The sequence below is a fragment of the Puma concolor genome, chromosome E4 (genome assembly GCF_028749965.1).
Source record: "Puma concolor isolate L17-30 chromosome E4, mPumCon1.1.hap2, whole genome shotgun sequence".
Classification (NCBI taxonomy): domain Eukaryota; kingdom Metazoa; phylum Chordata; class Mammalia; order Carnivora; family Felidae; genus Puma; species Puma concolor.
In genome coordinates this window covers 25,022,682-25,048,269 of record NC_141683.1, presented here as the reverse complement: position 1 = coordinate 25,048,269, position 25,588 = coordinate 25,022,682, and the positions used below count along the sequence as shown (strand labels likewise).

The following is a 25,588-nucleotide window of genomic DNA, read 5'->3' as shown; positions in this document are numbered from 1 at the left end:
ATGTTGTTCATCATCAGAAAATCTGACTTGTACAGAGAACAGATGGATTTGGAGCAAAGGTGGCTTTTATTTAGCAGGTCTTGGTACTTTTAATTATTCCTATAAATGACTTGCTGTCAGAGACTGGTTCCTATTAGATGAAGAGACCAAAGTTTTGACAAATCACCTTCAAACAGAACCCCTGAAGGGCGCCTGGGTGGCTCAGTCAGTTAAGTGTTCAACACTTTATTTCAGCTCAGGTCATGATCTCATGGCTCGTGAGATTGAGCCCCACAGTGGGCTCCATGCTGACAGTGTGAAGCCTGCTGGGGATTCTCTCTTTCCTTTCTCTCTGCCCCTACTCCCAGTCATGCGCGCTCTCTCTCTCTCTCTCAAAGTAAATAACATTAAAAAAAAAAAACCTGACACATAAAATCATAAACCGGATGGAAGAAATTTTAAATATTTTATCCTAGGTTATTTTATTTTAATTTTATTTTAGTTCCAAATGTATTCTAGATTTGGAGAAAGCAAGATCTATAGATTTGGAATTCATCATTACCAGCAGGTAGATCCTTCTATTGTCCTAGGAAAATAAGGAGAAGCATTTGTGATATACTAGCTAAGGTACAATGTAGAGTACCTTTTACTTTTAAACTTATTTTTAAATGTTTATTTATTTATTTTGAGAGAGAGGGAGTGCACGCACAAGGGAGTGGCAGAGAGAGAGGGAGGGAGAGAATCCCAAGCAGGCTCCATGGTGTCAGTGAAGAGCCTGATGCAGTGCTCAAACTCTAGAACCAAACTGTGAGATCATGACCTGAGCTGAAATCAAGAATGGTATCCTTAACTGACTGGGCCAACCAGGTACCCCTGGAGTTCCTTTTAATAAAAGACTTCTCCGTATCCAGTTAATGTAAAACACATTTCAATAAAATTAACCACTGTTGTAACAGAGAGTGCATGCTTATTTAATTTGGGGTGAACCATTCTTTATTTATCTTGATCATTAGTAAACTGTTTTGTGAAAGAGAGTATCCAATCTTAGTGGCATCTCTCTCCCCAAAGAAAGGAGGATTCTAAGGCATCCTGTCTTGAGTTTTTGAGTTACACAATTGACTAAGAAAATGAAAAACAAATTCTAAAAAGAAAATGTTTTACAAATGTGGGATCTTTACTGTGTGTGTGTGTGTGTGTGTGTGTGTGCGCGCGCGCGCGCACGCGCATGTGTGTGGTATAGATGGGTCAAGTTACAAGTAAGCCTAGGAATTGTAGCAACACATATGGGAAAAACAGATTTCCCACATTAAAACAAATATGTGCTCAGCAATAGCTTTAAGCAGGTAGCTATGTGACCAAGAAAAAGAACTAACTAGACAACTTCTATGGAGCAGTCAGGCTATCCTGAGTCCTATGTCAAAGTAAAACTGAATTCAGATCCTGACGTCTTACTTGGAAGGAAGTAAATTTCATTGAAACCTGGAATGATGATTTATTCTAATGTTCACTGAAACCTGGAGTGATTTATTCTAATGTTTATATAGGACAAAGGGCCTGATATAAAGTAAGGGGTTTATAAGTTATATTTTGACGACTGGATGGATAATTTAGCTCTCTAAATATTTAAGTCAGGCTCTGGAAGTAAAACTTACAGCAGAAGTTAATGCCAGAGGACTTGTGCACCCACTTTCTTTGAGTAGGAGCCACAAATGCCATGAAGCCAAACAGCTGGACTCCACACATGATCCGTTGATCACAGATCTAAGGTGGGTGATCACTGTCTTCTCTTCACTAACCTCTTTGTAAAATATTTTCTTAACAATGCCTGAAAGTGGAGGTCACTCAGTTGTAGGAAGATATATTTTCCAAGGAGCTACTTGTGGACTCAACCCCAAATTTCTTTCGGGGGGTTGGGGTGCCTGGCTGGCTGAGTCAGTAGAGCATGTGACTCTTGATCTCAGGGTTGTAAGTTCAAGCCCCAGGTAGGGTATGGAGCTTACTTTTAAAAAAAAAGTTCAAAAAATTTTTTAAAAAAATTTGTAAATGTTTATTTAAAAAAAAATTTTTTTTTAACGTTTATTTTATTTTTGAGACAGAGAGAGACAGAGCATGAACGGGGGAGGGGCAGAGTGAGAGGGAGACACAGAATCGGAAGCAGGCTCCAGGCTCTGAGCCATCAGCCCAGAGCCCGACGCGGGGCTTGAACTCACGGACCGTGAGATCGTGACCTGAGCTGAAGCCGGACGCTTAACCGACTGAGCCACCCAGGCGCCCCTGTAAATGTTTATTTTTGAGAGGGACAGAGTGTGAGTGGGGGAAGGGCAGAAAGAGAGAGAGGGAGACACAGAACGTAAAGCAGGCTCCAGGCTCTGAGCTGTCAGCACAGAGCCCGACACAGGCCTCAAACTCATGAACTGCAAGATCATGACCTGAAGTCAGACGTTTAACCGACTGAGCCACCCAGGTGCCCTCAACCAAAAACTTTTTTAAAATAAGAACAAAATCATTCAAAATCTAACTCTAGTTTTTGTAAGAGAGGATCATTAAACAAGGTTTACGCATGGAATTATGAATCCTATGATTAAAAGTTCAGAGAGCTCTTAAGAGTTCAACTCTTCTCACCATCTCCCCACCTACCCTGGGCCACAATATGACCATATCTATAAAAGTCACCCTTTTAGAAAGGCACTTGACCTCTGATTTCATGTAGGATAGCACTTGTAACTTGTTTCACTCGCTGCTGCAGCCCGCATCCGAAGTTAACGCACCCTTTTCCATAAATGTTTCCAAACAGCTCAACACAGTTGTTACCGTGCGACATGTAATAGCTGTACCTTCTTGCTATTCTTCTAATGATATGATGTCTTAAACTCAGCCTTTTACAGTTTTGCATCTGGACCACGATAGTTTGAAACTCTCTCTTTTGAAATGAGGTAGGCTAAGTAGAACACAATATTACAGACATAACTTTTGGTGGGCACGAAGCACAGTTGACGTGGATTCTACATCTGCACAATATCCCCCATTAGGAAGACTAAAAGAGTTTGGTGGGTGCCCCCTCCCACCCCCCTGCATCATCATCACTATTGATTCATATTACGCCTGTGCTTAGTGAAATCTCTAGTTATTTCCACTTAATTCCATTGTTAATTGAGAGTTCCCTCATATGGTATTTATCTCATTTACTTTGTTTGCAAAGCTAACTGCTCGGCTTTACAAGAGCAATCTGTCTGAGAAGTAATCATGCCTGGGAAGCCTATTATTGCCCTGGCTCTGCTCTAGACTTGATTTCTGACCGCAGACCAACTACTTAACGAGCTATTGAACTTTTCTGTTCCTTTTATGTCTATCTTCAGAACGAGAGAATTATACCAAAATTAATTTTTGCACACATAAAACGTTAAGTATATCGTATTTATGAGTTGGTTCTTGTCAACATTAACGCTCCATTGTGAGAAAAAATAAACTGCTTCACTGTAAGGAATATATGAATGAAAAGAATTGATAAAATATATAGAAAAGAAATATAACATTACCTTTACATGAAGGGGTTGGAGTCCATCCCGATGCAGTGCATATGGCATCTCCTTTACTACTGTATTCATAACCCTGGTGACATGTATACTGAAATCGTTCGTTTTCCTTGTAAGTTTTCTTCAGAGATGCAGCATTTCCATTTGCGATTTCTGGCTTTTGGCAGGAAATTTCTAAATATAAGGGATTAAATTCCAAAATGTTTGTTATATATTAAAGAGCCATGTCTAAGACATAGTTAAAGATACAAGTTTTGTTTCCTTTAGGCAAATCAGACAACGAAACAAAACTTCTATTTTGACATGGATGCTTGAATAATTTATCTGTTGTTTTTAATTTTGATTTTTGAAATAAGGTAAATTCTGATTAAACTTCTGTTGCTAGGGGTGCCTGGGTGGCTCAGTTGCTTAAGTAACTGGCTCTTGATTTTGGCTCAGGTTATGATCTCATGGTTCCTGGGATCGTACGTACCCTGTCTGTGGCTTCCTGCTGGCAGTGTAGAACCTTCTTGGGATTCTTTTTCTTTCTCTGTCCCTCCCTTACTCATGCTTTCTCTCTCTCTCTTTCTATCAAAAATAAATAAATAAATAAATAAATAAATAAATAAATAAATAAAAATTATGTTGCTTATTTTATTTGCTTTGAAGATAAATTAGTCCTCTTCAAGTAAATAGTGGCCAGTAATGATACCAACTATATATATATAATTGGGTATAGATATTTAGGATTATTGTGATAAATATTTTCACCGAATGACTTGTAAAAATTATGTATTTTCTAGTTATCGATAATAGAGTCATAATTGGCATAACACTTTGTCAAAGAAGTTAATTTAACCTATTGTCATTATATCTATGAATTACATCTTCTGTTTTTGTGGCTTTACCATCCATCAAAATTTTCTGTCAAGAAAACCCCAAAACTGGCCACCATATTTGCCCCCATCTTCTCTCAAACATTTCCCCCTGGGATTATGGCAACAATAACTAATTTCCCGGATGCTATTCTCGCACCTCTGTAATCTATTTTCCTGTTTGTAACTTAATGACTGTTTTTCTTGTCCCTTCATCGCTCCGTTGAAGGATTCCACTGAAATCCTCCATCAATTCCCAATTCAGTCTGAATAAAAGCCAAATTCTTCAGCATGATATGGAGCACCTTAGAACCTTGCACTGGCCTATCTTCAAGCCATCACTGACCTACCCCTACTTGCGTCCTACACAACGGCCTCGAAGACATGGAACAGGGGAGCTTCAGGCTCCTGGAAGCCTCACTGCATTTGTACCTTCCTCTCCCTGAACTTCTCCTGACTGATATACTTTTCCCCTCCTCAACTTCGTTGGAAAAAGTCTCATTCTTTCTTCAAAATGTATCTTATGCATGAGTTATTCCAGTAAGGTTTTACTAAGCACAGAAATTTAGGTTTTTTTCAAATTTTATTTATTTTGAGAGAGAGAGTTTGAGAGAGACAGTGAGAGAGAGAGAGAGCGCGTGAGTTGGGGAGGGGCAAAGTCAGAGGGAGAGAGAGGATCAAGCAGGCTCCACTCTGAGCGTGGAGCTGGATGCCAGGCTGGATCTCATGACTGGGAGATCACAACCTCAGCTAATATCAGGAGTCTGATGTTCAACTGACTGAGCCACCCAGGTGCTCAGAAATTTAGTTTTAAGGAGGAAACCCCATCTGTGAGCCTCTGGGGTATTTGCTGTGCTGAATAGAAATATGATTGCCATTACTGACTTGAAGAACTAATATTGTTAGAGAGAATTTTTAAGAACACAAATGCTTTTCCCTGCATCTCATTATAGGATAGACTAAACTAAGAAAGTGTGAATTTTAGAAAAAATATTTAAAAAAATAAATATGGCAGATATATCTGCCAAACAAGAATTGGTAAAATGAAGTAGACTGACCATAATGTTTCATTACAAAAGCCTGATCACCATACTGGTCATGATGCACTGGTTAGCAGTATTATAACTAAAGAAATCTTGACTTACAGTTTACTATAGAACTTTTTTTAAAAGGCAAAAAGTTATTTAGTGAATTCAGTTTAGTTTCACAATATTTCTCTAAACTTACAGTGCAAATATAAAATAGGACCTCATTCTAGAAGTATTATTCAAGAACAGAATGTTATAATGATATATCAGTGGAAATACATAATGACTTGTTGATCTTACAAATTAAAAGAAAACCTGTTCTGTAGGCCAATATTAAATCTTGCAGCAGAACTGCTTACTAATCTATTTGAGCATGAAAGCCCATTACAATTTAATTATGGATATGACCATGGAATTTGGTTTCAGATAACCTAGGTTTGAATCTTAACTCCACCGTTATGCCATCAAAACCTTGGTCATGAGATGTAAGTTTTTTGCCCCACAATGTCCTCAGTTATAAAATAGAGGTGAAAACAGTGCATAAATCACAGTCATTTTGAAGGTAAAATGGAATGTAAAGAACTTAGATCAATTACTGACAAATAGTAAGTGCCCAATAAATGTTAGTTTTAATGTTATTAGTATAATTAGTATTATTCTATGCATAATATTTAAAAGTGCAAATTTTCATGAGAAAAACTAAAACTGTCCGATCCCATGAACAGTAAATGTATCTTACCCACACATTTTGGGCTTTCTCCACTCCAAACACCATTCGTTGAGCAACGTATTTCTGCAGGCCCAACAAGCTTGAAGCCTGAATTGCACACAAACCGTACTACTTGTCCAAAAGTATATTCCTTGTCTAGTTCCAATGCGCTACTGGTCAATCTCCCATTCTCTGGATGTGTCACTGGTAAACACTTAACAACTGAAAAAAATAAATATAACTTTTCCTAATAGAATTTGACAACTTTATTATGAAAAATATGTATATATACACATACAGGTATAAAGTCACTAACAAAGAAAGATTGGGGGAATTACTTAATTTTTTTAAAGAAGCATTTGATAAACCTGTTTGTTGGATATAAAGGCTTATAGATTAAAAAAAAAACATCAATAAGCTTATCTCTGATTATTTTCTATGAGAGCGGACAAAGAAAAAATTATTTCTTTGAATGTCAGTTTACATTTTTATAGTAACAAATAAATGTTCCTTAAATAATTGAAAAATATAAAGCTTGAGATAATTAGATGAATTTTTTTCACTTAAGCCCTAGGATAATATAACACTGTATTCCTAAAAGGTATAAATGCAAACTTTCTGATTCTATTTCTTTCAATAGATAAACAGTCTTTAATTTTCCTTCCTCTCCCACATCAGTGCTCAAAATAATCTGAGTATTCCTTTTGATTTTACTTAATATTTTCCAATACCTTGTAGGTTATGGCATTTAAACTTTATTTTAGAGTACAATCATCCAGGATGCTCATTAAGATGGAAATTCTATGGCTATCTCCCTGCGCTATTACCTGAGATACTGATTTAATAGGTTTTTAGTAACCCAAAATTTCAGCTTTAAACAAGCGCCTCAGGTGATTTCAGTGTAGATGTTCCTTAAAACATTTAGATCTTTCCTCTCATTTCCGTAAGTTCTCTTCTTTAGGTAACGGGACTTTTGAGTGATCACATTCCCACTCGCCCTCCTCCTCCTCCTGCTCCTCCTCCTTCATCCTCCTGGTCCTCCCTCCCTCCCCCTTTTCCTCATTCCCTCCCTCCTTCCCCCTCTCTCCCTCTCTATTTACTTCTCACCATGGAACTAAGAAAGACTACTCTGACTCATCTATTTCCATGATGACTAGAGAGATTGGCATTACTATCCCAAAATTTAGAAACAGGATCTACATTTTTTCATTCTGACTCTTGGTTTTATGGATCAGTAAGAAAAGTAGAGCTCTTCCTTACTTCCTGCCTCTTTTCAGTAAGACTAAGACCACAGGAAAACCTCCTTTGCCATGCAAGAGGGGAGAGATAACTGAATCTGGTCTCCATTTCAGATGTTATTGACAATCTCTGCATTTGGGTGGATATTGGTTGAGTATGTATTCATTAGTAAAGCTGAAATTCTGATCCTTGTGCTATTTCTAGTGTTTAGAATCCAAAAGGAAAGGAAAATAGGTTTTAGATTTCCTAATCTCTAATACTTTGAATACATTAGATCAGATGAAACTGCACTCACATTTGGTTAATGAAACACAAAATAGTGTAGTAATAAAAAGCTTAGATATCCATTCCAAACTATATTAGAAGCCATAAAAATACTTTGAATCAAAAATATGTAATTACAAACTTTAAGGATGTTTCAATGTAAGATATCTCAAAAAATCTTAGATATTTTAAATATTTGAATATATTTGTAAATCAATTTTACATATACCTTCACATATAGGAATATCATTGGTCCATCCATCAGATTCACACTCACGGAAATTAATCGTACCTAGCATCTGATACCTAAAAACCAAAAATGACAGAATGGTGAGCTAATTTATTATATGCATTTATATGAAATTTTAAGTTTGATACATTCTGAATGTCCAGGAACTCCATTTCAGAGAAAATTAACAGCATATACATTTCTTTCCTCCTTCCCTTCCCTCTTCTTTCCTTCCTTCCTTTTTTCTCTCCATCCTTACTCCCTTCCTTCCCTCTTTCTTTTCCTTTTCATTCTTTCTCTCTTTCTGTTCTTTCTCTTTCTTATTCTTAAATTTCTTTCTTTCTTTTTTATTTAACTTGTTTGGGTTTTTTGTATCTGTATGAGATGAAGAAATTTTTTTAAGTTTATTTATTGAGAGAGAGAGAGAGAGAGCAGGAGTAAGGGATGGGCAGAGAGAGAGAAAGAGAGAGAATCCCAAGTAGGCACTGTTTTGTCAGTACAAAGCCCAATGTGGGCCTCGATCTCATGAACTGTGAAATCATGACCGGTGCCAAAATCAAGAGTGGGATGCTTAATTGACTAAGCCACCCAGATGCCACTTTCTATTGTTCTTAAACTTCCCTACTACTTAAGAAAGGCTCTCAGACACAGTTAACACAGTGGAGAAGTAGGGGGACCCGAAGTTCCTTTGTCCCTCAAACACAGCAGTATTTTGCCCAGAAGATTTGGAATTCCAGCAATCTGGGTTAAAGAGCAACAGAAACATCTCCAGGGGCCCACGGGGACAACCTGATGTGCCATAGGTTCATGATTGCCAATTGGGAGAGATAAAATGGGTGGTGGTGTAGGCACAGAAGGGAGGGATCCCCTTCTGTGGAGAGACAAAAGGAAGAGAAAGAGAGGCTGTGGAAGTGTAGGATTGTATTTGGAGAAGAGAAAAACCACAGACTGGGGAACAGAATAAACGGAGACAGAACCAATTTCTAGCTCATTCCAGGGTTGTAGGGCTTCCTCCAGACTGGGGCCTGTTGCCCTATATGCATGCCTGGGTAGGAGGGGAGCCAGCCCTGGGCTCAGTAGCCAACTCAAAGGTGCAGTCAGAGAGCAGTCCCCCAACCTTGAGGACTGTGGGAAGAAGGCACAAGACACTCCAAGGACAAAAGACCCTGCAGGCACCTGCCAGCCAGAGGCCCTTTGTCGGCTGTCAGGGCAGAAGGGCACTACCCCAGAACTGAGACTCCAGGGTGGGATCCTTTAAGACATCGGGGTTTGAATCCCAGCCACGTGCTTGGGAGGCAAAAGAGACTGGAGCGTGACAAAAAGGCCTGCTCGCACCTGCACAGTACTGTGAGGATGGCCTGAACAGAGTGGTTTGGGACACCCGCTCTGGAGAGGAGAGACTGGTGTGTCGCCATTTTTCTCCCCATCACCAACAAGGTGGGGTTTCAGAGAACAATGGACCACAGTGGAGGCGGGAACTGCCTACAACAAACCACAGCCCTCTGCGCCTGGTAACTGCATATCTAACAGAGCAAGACTGACACTGACCAAACCAAACAGCACCTCTTCCAGACCAGTGCAGCCACTGGTTGGTCCAGTGGTTTTGCATTTTTCTGAATTGATTCTTGTTCAATTCCTATTTTGTGTGTACGTGTGTGTGTGTGTGTGTGTGTGTGTGTGTGTGTGTGTATTTTTTTTCTTCCTCTTATTTCTTCCCTTCTCTTTTGGTTACTTTGGTTGTTGGTTGTTTAAGCAGACTTTTTAATCTAGTCTTTTTACACCTGTTCTGTACCTCCTTCCTCTTCATTTTCCTCTCTCTCTCTCTAGATTAAGCCATATCGTTTCTCTGATTCTCTACCTGGTCAATTATTTTTTTTTCTTTTTTCCCCTACCTTGTCATTTCTCTCTTTCTATGGGATAAGACTTCTTTTGCCACCACCCCCATTTAAAAAATTTTTTTCCAGGGTTACTTAAATGAATGTATCAAAGCACACCTGGTGGAAGATCCAAACCACAACTACAAGGAAGGAGACACAGCAACCACAGTCACAACAACAAGAGAGAGCATGCAACACATTCCAAAAACACCTCCTGAACAGTCAGGCCTGGGACAGCTTATGACCCCTTTTTAATATGGTAGTGCTCATAGGTGCAGGACACATAACAAGCTATTAAAACACATAAAGGACAGAAAACTAGCCAAAATTATGAAACGGAAGAATTCTCTCAAAAGAAATTCCAGGAAGAAGTGATAGCTAGAGAATTGCTCAAAACATATATAAACAATATACTTGATCAAGACTTTAGAATAATAGTCATAAAATTAATAGCTGGCCTTGAAAAAAGCATAGAAGACATAAGGGAATCTATTCCTGCAGACATCAAGGAACTAAGAAATAGTCATGATGAATTAAGAAATGTTGTAAATGAGGTACAAAATAATCTAGATGCAGTGACAGCAAGGGTGGAGGAAGCAGAGGGGGAGAATAAGTGAAACAGAAGAGAAAATTATGGAACATGATGAAACTGAGAAAAATAGAGGTAAGAAAATACTAGACCATGAGGGGAGAATTAGAGACCTAAGTGATTCAATGAAATGAAATAATATCCGTATGATATGAGTTCCAGAAGAAGAGAGAGAGAAAAGGGAAGAAAGTTTATTTGAACAAATTATAGCTGAGAACTTCCCTAATCTGGGGAGGAAAACAGGCATCCAAGTCCAAGAGACACAGAGAACTCCCCTCAAAATCAACAAAAGCAGGTCAACACCATGACATATCATAGTGAAACTGGCAAAATACAAAGATAAAGAGAGAATTCTGAACACCACTAGGGACAAACGGGCCTTAACCTACAAGGATAGACAAATAAGGGTATTTGCAGCCTGTCCACTGAAACTTGGCAGGCCAGGAGGGAGTGGCAGGAATTAGTCAATGCGTTGAATAGTAAATATACGCAGAGAATCCTTTATCCGGTAAGGCTGTCATTCAGAATAGAAGGAGAGATAAAGGCTTTTCCAGACAAACAAGAACTAAAAGAGCTGATGACCACTAAACCAGCATTGCAAGAGTTCCTAAGGGGGACTCTCTGAGTGGAAAGCAGCAAAGACTACAAAGGACAAGAGAACATCACCACAAGCATGAAACCTACAGCTAACACAATGACACTAAATCCTTATCTTTCAATAATCACTCTGAATGTAAATGGATTAAATGCCCCAATCAATAGACAAAGGGTATCAGAATGGATCAAAAAACAAGATCCATCTATATGTTGCCTACAGGAGACTCATTTAGACCTGAGGACAGCTGCAGATTGAAAGTGAGGGGATGGAAAACCATCTGTCATGCTACTGGAAGAAAAAAGACAGCTGGAGTAGCCATACTTATATCAGACAAACTAGATTTTCAACTAAGGCCATAACAAGAGATGAAGAAGGGCATTATATCATAATTAAGGGGTCTATCCATCAAGAAGAGCTAATAATTGTAAATGTTTCTGCCCCTAACTTGAAAGGACCCAAATATATAAATCAATTAGTCACAAATATAAGCAATCTTAATTGATAAGAATATGGTAATTTCAGGGGACTTTAATACTCCACTTACAACAACGGACAGATCATCTAGGCAGAAAATCAATAAAGAAACAATGGAGTTGAATAATACACTAGACCAGATGGACTTGACAGATATATTCAGAGTTTTCCATCAAAAAGCAGCAAGAGACTCATTCTTCTTGAATGCACATAGAACATTCTTCAAGATCACATATTGGGTCACAAAATGGCCCTCCATAAATATAAAAGAACTGAGATCATACCATGCATATTTTTAGATTACAATGCTATAAAACTTGAAATTAACCACAAGAAAAAATGTGGAAAGCCTCTAAATGCATGGAGGTTAAAGAACATCCTACTTAAGAATGAATGGGTCAACTAGGCAATTAAAGAAGAAATTTAAAAATATATGGAAGCAAATGAAAATGAAAACACAATAGTCCAAACCCTTTGTGATGCAACAAAGGCAGTCATAAGAGGAAAATACATTGCAATCCAGGCCTATCTCAAGAAACAAACAAACAAAATTCCAAATATAAAATGTAACTGCATACCTAAAGGAACTAGAAGCAGAACAGCACAGAAACCCCAAATCCAGCAGAAGAGAGATTAATAGAGATCAGAGCAGAAATAAACAATATAGAATCCAAAAAAAAAACAAAACAAAACAAAAAAAAAAAAAACAAACACACACAGCAGAAGAGATCAATGAATCTAAGTGCTGGTTTTTTGAAAGAATAAACAAAATTGATGAACCCCTAGCCAACTTCTCAAAAAAAAAAAAAAAAAGAGAGAGAGAAACTAAAGAGATACAACCACGAATGAAAGAGATCACACCACAGAAATACAAACAATTATTAGCAAATACTATGAAAAATTATATGCCAACAAACTGGACAACCTGGAAGAAATGGGCAAATTCCTAGACACCCATACACTACCAAAACTCAAATGGGAAGAAACAGAAAATTTGAAAGGACCCATGACCAGTGAAGAAATTGTAAAAGTTATCAAAAATCTCCCAACAAATAAGAGTCCTGGGTCAGATGACTTCACAGGGGAACTCTACCAGACATTTGAAGCAGAGTTAATACCTATCCTTCTCAAGCTGTTCCAAAAAATAGAAATGGAAGGAAAGCTTCCAGACTCATTCTATGAAGCCAGCATTACGCTGATTCCCAAAAAAGACAGAGACCCCACTAAAAGGAGAATTACAGGCAAACATCCCTGTTGAACATGGATGCAAAAATTCTCATCAAGATACTAGCAAATCGAATTCAACAGTATAGTAAAAGAATTATTCACCATCATCAAGTGGGATTCATTCCTGGGCTGCAGGGCTGGTTCAATATTCGCAAATCAATCAGTGTGATTCGTCACATTAATAGAAGAAAGGATAAGAACCATATGATCCTGTCAATAGATGCAGAAAAAAAAAAAAAGCAATGGACAAAATACAGCATCTTTCTTAACAAAAATCCTCAAGAAAGTTGGGATAGAAGGAACATACCTTAATGTCATAAAAACCATACAAAATGCCCACAGCTAATATCATCTTCAATAGGGAAAAACTCAGAGCTTTTCCCCTGAGATCAGGAACACAACATGGATGTCCACTCTCACCACTACTGTTTAACATAGTAGTGGAAGTCCTAGCCTCTGCCATCAGACCACAAAATGAAATAAAAGGCACCCAAATTGGCAAAGAAGCCTAATTTTTATTTGTTGCACATGACATGATACTTTACACGGAAAACCTAAAAGACTCCACTAAAAAACTGCTAGAACTGATACATGGAGTCAGCAAAGTCGCAGGAAATAAAATCAATGTACAGAAATTGGTTGCATTTCTATACACTGATAATGAAGCAACAGAGAAATCAAGAAATCAATCCCATTTACAATTGCACCATAAACCATAAAATACCTAGGAATAAACCTAACCAAAGATGTCAAAGATCTGTATGCTGAAAACTACAGAAAGCTTAAGAAAGAAATTGAAGAAGACACAAAGAAATAGAAAAATATTCTATGCTCATAAACTAGAAGAACAAATATTGTTAAAATGTCAATATCACCCAAAATAATCTACACATTCAATGCAATCCCAATCAAAATTGCACTGGTATTCTTCTCAGAGCTAAAGAAAACATCCTAAAATTTGTATGGAACCACAAGAGACCCCAAATAGCCAAAGTAATGTTGAAAAAGAAAACCAAAGCCAGAGGCATCACAATTCTGGACTTTAGTCTCTACTACAAAGCTGTAATCATCAAGACAGTACGGTATTGGCACAAAAACAGACACATAGAGCAATGGAATAAAATATAGAATCCAGAATTGGACCCACAAATGTATGGCCAACTAACTTTTGGCAAAGCAGGAAAGAGTATCCAATGGAAAAAAGACGGTCTCTTTAACAAATGGTGCTGGGAGAAGTGGACAGCAACATGCAGAAAAATTAAACGGGACCACCTTCTTACACAAAATAAACTCAAAATGGATGAAATACCTAAATGTGAGACAGAAAACCATCAAAATCCTAGAGGAGAAAACAGGCAACAATCTCTTTGACCTCAGCCACAGCAACTTCTTACTCGACACATCTCCGAAGGCAAGGTAAATAAAAGCAAAAATGAACTAGTAGGACTTCATCAAAATAAAAAGCTTCTGCATTGCAAAGGAAACAATCAACAAAACTAAAAGGCACCTGACAGAATGGGAGAAGATATTTGCAAATGACATATTGGATAAATGGTTAGTATCCAAAATCTATAAAGAACTTACAAACTCAACACCTGAAAAACAAATAATCCAGTGGAGAAATGGGCAGAAGACATGAATAGACACCTTTCCAAAAAAGACATCCAGATGGCCAACAGACACATGAAAAGATGCTCAACATCACTCATAATCAGGGAAATACAAATCAAAACCACATTGGGATACTACCTCACACACGTCAGAGTGGCTAAAATTAACAACTCAAGAAGCAACAGATGTTGGCAAAGATGTGGAGAAGAGGGAACCCTCTTGCATTGTTAGTGGGAATGCAAACTGGTGTAGCCACTCTGGAAAACAGCATGGAGTTTCCTCAAAAAATTTAAAATAGAATTATCCTAGGACCCAGCAATAGCACTACTCAAAATTTATCCAAATGATACAGGAGTGCTGATTCGAAGGGGCACATGTACCCTAATGTCTACAGCAGCACTTTCAACAACAGCCAAATTATGGGAAGAGCCCAAATGTCCATCAACTGATGAATGGATACAGAAGATGTGGTTTATATATACAATGGAATACTATTTGGCAACAAGAAGGAATGAAATCCTACCATTTGCAGCAATGTGGACGGAACTGGAGGGTATTATGCTAAGTGAAATAAGTCAGTCGGTGAAATACAGATATATGTTTTCACTCATGTGGAACTTGAGAAACTTAACAAAAGACCATGGGGGAAGGGAAGGGAAAAAAAGTTTCAAATACAGAGGGAGGCAAACCATAAAGAGATTCTTTTTTTTAAATTTTTTTTTTCAACGTTTTTATTTATTTTTGGGACAGAGAGAGACAGAGCATGAACGGGGGAGGGGCAGAGAGAGAGGGAGACACAGAATCGGAAACAGGCTCCAGGCTCCGAGCCATCAGCCCAGAGCCTGACGCGGGGCTCGAACTCACGGACCGCGAGATCGTGACCTGGCTGAAGTCGGACGCTTAACCGACTGCGCCACCCAGGCGCCCCAACCATAAAGAGATTCTTAAATACAAAGAACTGAGGGTTGATGGAGGGGTGCAGGGGAGAGGGGAAAATGGGTCATGGGCACTGAGGGGTGATGGCTATTGAGAGGTGATGGACATTGAGAAGTAAAAATGGGTGATGGGCACTTGTTGGGATGAGCACTGAGTGTTGTATGTAAGTGATGAAACATGGGAATCTACCCCCGAAGCCAAGAGCACACTGTATATACTGTATGTTAGCTAATTTGACAATAAGTTATATTAAAAAAAAAAGGCCCTCAAGTCTTCAGGCACATGGACTAATCATTATCCTTGGTTCATGACAGAAACTCATTATAATTTTGTGCACAATATCCTCTTATTTTATCACTGAGTTAGTCAATTACACTTAACACTGTTATAACCTCCATGAACTACCACCAAAACGAAAACCCAAAAAACATGATAGTAAGCAAGAGCTAACAATATGTTCCACTTCTTCCACTCTTGTTCCATACTCCTATCGTCCACAATTATGATATCTTTGGAACATTGGGGCTCATTACATAATCAAGAATAGTACTAGACAAAATTTCTTAGCATGTTTATTTTGAACACTTGTCTTCATCTTCCCGTTTCCATCCTAGGCATTTTTTACAGTGTGGTCATCGAGTCAGATTTCCTTATAAAATTCATTCATTCAAAGTCAAATTTATCTAACTGTGGTAACACAACAAGCCCATCCTTAAAATCTAAAATGCTCTAGTTGGATGAAAGTTTCTTAGGGCAGATGCAAAATGTATAATCATTACCAGAGGCTTTAGAGCAAAGCAAAGCATCCTTCTTAGTATTACAGTGGACAGCAAGAAGCAGAAAGCTTTTTCTCGAAACATAAGTAATGGGCAGCATTTTGATAACCATAAGAGAGATAATTTTGAGAATGGGCCTTTCATTAACACCTAAATAATTGTACATAAACAAACGTTTCCTTCGTCTGCAAATAAGGATTGCTTCACCCATTACACAAGTAAAAAAACCACAAGCTTTCTCCCTCAAAAATTACTTTGTCTTCCTTTGAATGTTACTGTCTCTTCCTAATTCTCTAAAGGAAGAAAACATTTTAAATGAGGGTCACAGAACTTGAAGTCAAACATTTATCTATGTCTCTGTCATATAAAGAAACAAAATAATTGGTGATTTATTTTCCTTCTTTGTCTCCTCTACTGGTACCCTGTTCCAGCACAGAAAGTACATTTCCTGGTTAACATTTTCCATCTACACCAGAAACCCACCCGTTCCCCCAAAGTTGTTTTAGGGATTCTGCCAAATTCTACACAAAACCGCTTATGGCCCATATACATAGGGAAAGGGGGAAGAAAAAGAGATTGTCCAAATGTTGGTACTTGGGGAAAAGTAATAGCTCATGTATCTGCAACCCCAGCTGGGCAAAATAGCAGAAAAAAGGTGGATGGGAACAAGGGATCAAAAAAGGTTGGTTGACTAGCAGAAGCGATGGGTGTAGTAAGCCCATTCTACATTGATTCAACAACTGGGTCAAAAGGTACATCCCCTCAGGTAGGTAAAACAATCTAAAATTTTTAAAATAGCATAAAATATTGATGTTTGCTGATCTTCCATGGTCCAAGGACTTTTATTTCACTAATGAGTATCTAGTCCTTGGTGGAGATCCAAGCTGAGTGGCAGATAGTTACTTTTTATAGAATCTTTAACAGAGTTTGCCCAGAACTTATACAAGATGAAAGAAGCAAAGATGAATTAAAGTGCAGCCAAGATCAGAGGTTAAGTATGTCGCAAATTTTTACCGAATTATAAATATTTATTTATTACTGAGATTTAGGGAATCTATTGGATGAAGTCTATGAGTTTTGATCCCTTTTGCCAGGTCCAATATGGAAACTAAAGGGGTCAGACAAGCCTGTATTGACAGGGATATTACAGAGGTGAACAGTGAGGTAACTGGAAAGTTTAAGCCCAGATGGTCTTCATCTATTTGGTCATGTATAACAAAGCCAGCAGCAATGATTGAAAGTTGGGCTAAAAATGTCTTTGAAAAATCTCAGTGGCCAAAGAGAGCCTAAAATCATAAGAACTAAGACTTATTGGGTGCCTACAATATCCCACAAACTCTTCAAAGGGCCAGTGTGTCTTATTTATGTTTTCCACCAATCCTATGATGCACCTGCTGTGTTTCTACTTTCTGTTCTTTTTATAGACAGAGTGTGTGTACAAGCTAGGGAGAGGGACAGAGGGAGAGAGAGAAAATCCCAAACAGGCTCCATGCTCAGTGCAGAGCCTGATGTGGGGCTCAATCCCATGACCCTGGGATCATGACCTGAGCTGAAATGTAGAGTTGGATGCCCAACTGACTGAGGCACTCAGGCATCCCATGTTTCTACTTTTATAATTGAGGAAATGGGAGTGAAGAGCTATTAGAATGATACATACAGTTACTAAGTGGTGGAGTTTTGGGATGCAGGCTTATTCCAAAGTCTAACCTTTAAAATATTACATTGATCCTATTTATATTTATGTAGCATAAACTTGTAATGATACTGGTTTTCCCATGTATGAAACTTTCTTCAAAATAATATGTAGACCTAGATGGGCATAACAGGAATAAAGAACCCTGAAGAGGTATCACAGTGTTAAGATCAGCCATGAAAATCCAACAGGAGATTAGAGAACAGACTCTATGATTATGAAGGTAGTAGCATTTTTGGTCCATGTGATAAGAACAATTTACAGACCATGGAAACTTAAATAATGGTAGTTATTATTGCTTTGGTGTAAAATATTTGTTTCTCCTAAATTTTATAAGCTTTTATCAAAGAGATGCCATGTAATCTGATTTTGTTGCCATTCTCACTGTCCCTGACATATTGAACTCCCTCCCATATACTCTGTACATAATAGAATATAGTCAGGAATTTTTGGAATAAACCCTTATTTATATATATACTATTTTCCAACCCTCCTAGAACTACACTCTTCAAGAGTAATTATAACTCATTTAAAATTTTCAATGTTGAGGAGATAATATGGTATCCAAATATAATCATTTCCATTATACATTAATTTTTCAGGCTTCTTGTATGGTACTTATAAAAATGCTCATAGAAAAATAAAATAATTGGGGTGCCTTGGGTGGCTGCCAGTTAGGTGTCCAACTTCATTCAGCTCAGGACATGATCTCATGGTTTGTGGGTTCAAGCCCCACATTGGGCTCTGTGTTGGCAGCTCAGAGCCTAGAGCCTGCTTTGGATTCTGTGTGAGTGTGTCTCTCTCTCTCTGCCCTTCCCTCTGTGTCTCTCTTTGTCTCTCAAAAAAATAAAATAAAACATTAAAAATTGAAAAAAAAGAAAAATAACGTGACCTTAAAAATACTAATCAGTACAGTCCCTATCTACAATCTAAATTATAATTGTCTCCATTTTTTTATATTGACTACATACCCCTCATTACATGTGTAAACAACCTTTGCTCCATATTCAAATTCATTTCCTCTTGCAAGATGAAAGGAACCAAAAGGAGTATCTCCAGGATGTCCACAGGGCCTTTCTAAAATGATCAAAAGAATATAATATCATTATGTAACACAGGGAAACACATTTGATGTAGAAGTTCAAGGAAAATAGTATTTAATATTATATCCAAACACATAATTGAAGATGTAGAAAAGTGAAAAATAACAAAGTTATTATTTTATTATTAAACTTGTCTATATGGTGGGTTTTTTTATTTTGGAACATTACAACTCCTTATTAAGAATGATGGTATAGGGGCGCCTGGGGGGCTCAGTCGGTTAAGCATCCAACTTCGGCTCAGGTCATAATCTCAGTTCGTGGGTTCACATCCGCGTCGGACTCTGTGCTGACAGCTCGGAACCTGGAGCCTGCTTCATATTCTGTGTCTCCCTTTCTCTCCCCCCCCTCCCCTACCTGTGCTCTCTCTCTCTCTCTCTCTCTCAAAAATAAACATTAAAAACAAAAGAATAATGATGGTATATTATTTTGTATTTAATGACAATTATGATATAACTCAGCTAATATTGCTACAATATCAAACATTTGGTATTTTCACAACTAAAGTTTTCACAAATGTATGATTTACTTACTCTGACATATCCTCAATGGATTAAGAGCCACCCATTCTCCATTCTTGCATTCCATTATAATAACTCCAAGAGTTCTATATCCAGGTCGGCATTTATATGTAGCCTGAGTTCCCTCTGGATAGTTTTGTTCAGACCAGACACCTGACAAAATTTCATTTTGTTTTCCTGGAGGCGGTCCTTCACAATCTAAAAACAATAAAAACAAAGTAATTGCTTAAAGTGTTTTTTTAAACTTCCAAAACATTTAGGTTATTTTTGCTTTTAAAAATACCTATATTGGGGCTCCTGGGTGGCGCAGTCGGTTAAGCGTCCGACTTCAGCCAGGTCACGATCTCGCGGTCCGGGAGTTCGAGCCCCGCGTCGGGCTCTGGGCTGATGGCTCAGAGCCTGGAGCCTGTTTCCGATTCTGTGTCTCCCTCTCTCTCTGCCCCTCCCCCGTTCATGCTCTGTCTCTCTCTGTCCCAGAAAAAATAAATAAACGTTGAAAAAAAAAATTAAAAAAAATAAATAAATAAAATAAAAATACCTATGCTGGGAGGAGTCAAAATGGCAGACAAGTAAGAAGATCATTATTTCCTTCGCCCCTCAAAGACAGCGGTATTAAGGTCAGAACACTTTCTGCAGAGGAAATCAATCTACAGAGTGGCAGAAGGATCCCCACAGGTGGAACGAGACAGATTGGTGGTAGAGAGGCAGGCGTTTGAGAATCGGGAGAGAAAAAATAGGCAGTGTAGGCAAGGAGGGGAGGGGACCACTTTTGTGGAGAGACAAAAGGAAGTGAAGAAAGGTTGTAGAAGTGTGGGATTGTATTTGGACAAGAGGAAAACCTCTCTGGACCATGGATAGGGGAACAAAAAATACAGATAGAGCCAATTTCTACTTTGCAAACAGCCTTATAAGTGAAGATCGGAGTTTTTAGGGTTGTTTGACTTTCTCTGGACTGGAGCCGGCTGTATGCAGGTACCTGGTGGAGAGAGGGGCCAGTCCTGGGGTGCGGTAGCATTCTCAAGGGTGCACTGGCAGACAGCAGCCCCTTCCTCCCAAGTACTGTGGGAAGAGGGCATATTGCCCAAGTACAAAGACATTGCAGGTGCCAACCTGAGGCCCTTTGTTGGCAGGGCAGAGTGGCATTATTCCGGAACCAGGTTCACGCAGAGCGGGATACGAGCTGCTGGAGGAGACTGTGGAGCAGGACAGGTCGAATGCCCGCGTTACTCTGTAAGGCGCTGCCTGAACTGCATGGTTTGAGACACCCCCTGCGGGGAGGAGAGACTGGGGTGTTGCCATTTTTCTTACCAACACCAACACGGTGGGGCTTCAGGGAACAGGACAGTGGCTCCACTGGGAGCCTACTTACATGAACCCCAGCCCCTCCGTGCCTGTAACTGCTTATCTACTGGAGCAGGACTGACACTGAGTGAACCGCAGGGGCCAGATTCCAGACCAGCACAGCCACCAGTCCCAGGCACCAACAGACAACTGTCCTGCAGTTGTGTATACACGGACGGAAGAATTGTAAGAATGAATCAGTGATATACAAGATAAACTTATGGAAAATAATGAAGCTGAAGAGAAGAGGTAAAGAAAAATATCACACCACGAATGCAGACCTAGAGAACTCAGTGACTCCATAAATCATAGTAACGTTTGTATCATAGGAGTCCCAGGGAAGAGAAGGAAAAGGGGGCAGAAGGTTCATTGGAGGAAATTATAGCTGAAAACTTCCCTAAACTTGGGAAGGAAACAGACATCCAAATCCAGGAGGCATAGAGAATTCCCATCAGAATAAACAGGTCATGATCTCAGGGTTGGGAGATCAAGCCCCATGTCAGGCTCCTCACTGAATGTGGAGCCTACTTAAGATTCTCTCTCTCTTCCCTTTGTCCCTCCCCTGACTCCCATACACACGTGCTTTCTCTATTTCTTTTTTTTTTTTTTTTTTTTTTAAATTTTTTTTTTTTTTTCAACGTTTATTTATTTTTGGGACAGAGAGAGACATAGCATGAACGGGGGAGGGGCAGAGAGAGAGGGAGACACAGAATCAGAAACAGGCTCCAGGCTCTGAGCTATCAGCCCAGAGCCCGACGCGGGGCTCGAACTCACGGACCGCGAGATCGTGACCTGGCTGAAGTCGGACGCTTAACCGACTGCGCCACCCAGGCGCCCCATGCTTTCTCTATTTCTAAAAAACAAACGAAAAAACACTCAAATGAAGAGAGATAGAGGGAACATACCTCATTATCATAAATGCCACATACAAAAGACCCACAGCTAATATAATTCTCAATGAGGAAAAACTGAGAACTTTTCTTCTATGGTCAGGAACAAGATAAGGATGACCGCTCTCACCATTGTTACTTAACATGGTACTGGATGTCTAGTCTCAGCATCAGTCAAAAAGAAAGAAAGAAAGAAAGAAAGAAAGAAAGAAAGAAAGAAAGAAAGAAAGAAAGAAAGGAAGGAAGGAAGGAAGGAAGGAAGGAAGGAAGGAAGGAAGGAAGGAAGGAAGAAAGAAAGAAAGACAAGGCATCCAAATCAAGAGGGAAGAAATCAAACTTTCATTATTCATAGACAACATGATAATCTACATAGAAAACCCAAAAATCTCCACTAAAAATTTCTGGAACTGATACACAATTCAGTAAAGTTGCAGGAAACAAACTCCATGCAGAGAAGCCTGTTGCATTTTTACATACCAATAGTGAGGCAGCAGAAAGAAAAATGAAAGAATTCATTTCCATTTGAAATTTCCAAATGAAAGAATTTCATTTCCAAATGAAAGAATTCACTCCATTTATATTTGCACCAAAAACCATAAGATACTTAGGAAAAAACCTAATCAAAGAGGTAAAAAGATCTGTACTCTGCAAACTACAGAATACTGATGAAAGAAACTGAAAGCAACACAAAGAAATGGAAAAATATTCCATGCTCGTGGACTGGTAGAACGAATATCATTAAAATATCTGTATCACTCAAATCACTCTACACATGTACTGCAATCCCTATCAAAATACCACCAGCAGTTTTCACAGAGCTGGAACAAACAATCCTAAAATTTGTATGGAACCACAAAAGATTCCAAATAGCCAAAGTAATCTTGAAAGAGAAAAGCAAAGCTGGAGGCATCAGAATTCCAGACTTCAAGCTACATTACATAGCTGTAGTCACCAAGACAGCATAGTGCTGGTATAAAAACAGACACACGGATCAGTGGAACAGAATAGAAAACTCAGAAACGGACCCACAACTATATAGTCAACTAATCTTTGACAAAGCAGGAAAGAATATCCAATGGAAAAAAGTCTCTTCAATAAATAGTGTTGGGAAAACTGGACAACAACATGCAGAAGAACGAAACTGGACCACTTTCTTACAAGGTACACAAAATATATTCAAAGTGGATGAAAGACCAAAATATGAGATGGGAAACCATCAAAATCCTAGAGAACACAGACAGCAGCTTCTCTGATTTGGGCCATAGGAACCTCTTACTAGATATGTCATCAAAGGCAAGGGAAACAAAAGCAAAAATGAACTATTGGGACTTCATCAAGATAAAAAGCTTCTGCACAATGAAGAAAACAATCAACAAACTAAAAGGCAACCTTCAGAGTGGGAGAAGATATTTGCAGATGACATATCTGATAAAGGGTTAGTATCCAAAATCTATACAGAACTGATCAAACTCAACACCCAAATAATCTAGTTATGAAATAGACAGAAGACATGAATAGTTTTCCAAAGACATACACATGGCCAACAGATACATGAAAAGATGTTCAACATCACTCATCATTAAGGAGATACAAAACAAAACCACGATGATTTACTATCTCACACCTGTCAATGGCTGAAATTAACAGCACAGAAAACAACAAGGCATTGGCAAGGAGGCAGAGAAAGGGGAACCCTCTTGCAGCGTTGGTGTGGGAATGCAAACTGGAGCAGCCACTCTGGAAAACAATATGGAGGGTCCTCAAAAAGTTAACAATAGAACTACCCTACAATCCAGCCTTTGCACTGCTAAGTATTTAACAGAAGGATACAAAAATACTGATTCTGAAAGGATACATGCAGCTTGATATTTAGAGCAGCATATCAATGATTAGTCAAATTATAGAAAGAACCCAAATGTCCACTGATGGATGAATGGATAAAGAGATGCAGTACACACACACACACACACACACACACACACACACACACACACACACACACAGGAATATTACTCAGCCATCAAAAAGTATGAAATCTTGCCATTTGCAATGCACCGACAGAACTAGAGTGTATTTATGCTAAGCAAAATAAGTCAGTCAGAAAAAGACAAATACAACATGATTTCACTCATATGTGGGAATTTAAAAAATGAAAGAGATGAACATAGGAGGAAAAAAAGAGGCAAACCATAAAACAGACTCTTAAGTATAGAGAACAAACTGAGGGTTGCTAGAAGGGAGGTAGGTGGGGAAATGGATTACAAGGAATGAATACTGAGGAGGGCATTTGTTGTGATGAGCACTGGGTGTTATGTGTAAATGATGAACCACTAAATGCTACTCCTGAAACTAATATTGCAGTAGGCACTAACTGTAATTTAAATAAAAACTTTAAAAGGTAGAATGATTACATTTAAATAAAAACTTTAATTTGGGGCGCCTGGGTGGCGCAGTCGGTTAAGCGTCCGACTTCAGCCAGGTCACGATCTCGCGGTCCATGAGTTCCAGCCCCGTGTTGGGCTCTGGGCTGATGGCTCAGAGCCTGGAGCCTGTTTCCGATTCTGTGTCTCCCTCTCTCTCTGCCCCTCCCCTGTTCATGCTCTGTCTCTCTCTGTCCCAAAAATAAATAAACGTTGAAAAAAAAATTTTTTTAAATAAAAACTTTAATTTAAAAAAACACCTTAAAAGATAGAATGATTACATTAGGTCTCCAATGATTACTTTTAAAAATGGCAAATTCAAAGATACTTATCACCAGACATATTTATTAGTATTACTTTCACTGCATAACTCCTTTCTTCACTTGGTTTTATGACAATGGCTTAACATTCTATTCTAGAATTTCTTTTTAAAAGGTAAGGGGCAAATAATCAACAGAGGTGAAGACCATCATGGAACCTATCTCTGATGAACATGTTTCACATTTCATACAAGCTCCATATAAAACTATACTTTTCTGTAGTAAATAATACTTGTGTGAGATTTCATATGCAGTAATTTTTCTTTGACGTTTTAGCAAATTTCTAGCACATTTATGTTTGGGAACTTTTAATAAATGATTCTACATTACATTTTGATTTTTAGAATTTAAGTAAACATTCTGTTTCTCCACTAGATGGTGTTAACATCCTGTCATAAAACAACACAAACCACCTCTCTGGAATCCCCCCTCTTCCAAAGAGCCAGATTTTTTGTGTTGTTCGTTTTTAAATTTAATGTTCATGATGTAGATTTTATGCTTAATTGCAGGCTAATATGTGTGTTTTTCATTTTAGAAATTCAAATCCACTTCATGGCATTCTGGCTATTGGAAAAATAAGTTAATTTTCAAACATAGATGCCAATATTGTGAGTACAGAACTATTTTTTAGTAATATATAAATATTTTGATAAACACCGTTCCTATCCTATTAAGGTAATGCAAGGTAAAGGTAATAAAGTTTTATCAGTTAATATATTTCATTTAAATTATTTTTTAAACAAATCGGCCAAGAGTAATCCATCTTCAAAACATTTAAAGTAATCAATTCACGCACACACACACACACACACACACCACTAGCCCATTAGCTAGCCTGAGGCAAATGCATTTTCCTCAGGTTATGTTTCAAAATAATACATTTATACCACTTGCTCTTGAATTTTCAAATTTGGTTAATTGCTTTTAACAACCAGATGGAAAAGACAAATATACACACCTTTCACATAATCTTCCTACCAGCTTCTCACAATTTTTACTATGTATATATGTTTACTATAGTAGAAGTATTCTCATATTGATTACCCTTTTTACTTCAAATAACTCTTAAAATTATGGTGCTTTTTCCTTGAACTTTAAATGGCATCTCTTGACTGTAAGAAAACAGTGTCACGACCCCCTACTCCATTTCCCCATTTTCCAGTGCCATCTCCAAACTCTTAGTTGTGATTATGACCATTTGCCACCTTCACTGTGACACAGTCTGCTAGCTAGTCTGCAAGCCTCCATTCTCCACGGGGTTACATAGGATTTTTTTCCCAAAATTGGTCATGTCACTCTTGTGATTAAAATTCTTTGCTGAATTTTCCTTTCATTTCTAAGACATTCTAAACCTAATCACAAAAACCTCAGTCAAATGAG

At 38.4% G+C, this 25,588-nt stretch overlaps 1 protein-coding gene across 4 annotated transcripts in view; it reads right to left on the bottom strand.

Moving 5' to 3' along the window:
* Positions 1 to 25,588, bottom strand: part of LOC112864795 (complement factor H) — a 102,911-nt gene that overhangs the window by 70,297 nt on the left and 7,026 nt on the right. For 3 of the 4 annotated variants that reach the window (XM_086694821.1, XM_086694823.1, XM_086694822.1), the window contains exons 2-6: positions 19,250 to 19,435; positions 18,588 to 18,693; positions 7,836 to 7,912; positions 6,134 to 6,325; positions 3,516 to 3,686 (exon numbers count right to left, since the gene is read on the bottom strand). In XM_086694821.1, the coding sequence (XP_086550947.1) occupies positions 3,516 to 3,686; positions 6,134 to 6,325; positions 7,836 to 7,912; positions 18,588 to 18,693; positions 19,250 to 19,435 (732 nt within the window). The remainder of the gene's footprint in view (positions 1 to 3,515; positions 3,687 to 6,133; positions 6,326 to 7,835; positions 7,913 to 18,587; positions 18,694 to 19,249; positions 19,436 to 25,588) is intronic. The other variant, XM_086694825.1, reaches the window with a different exon arrangement.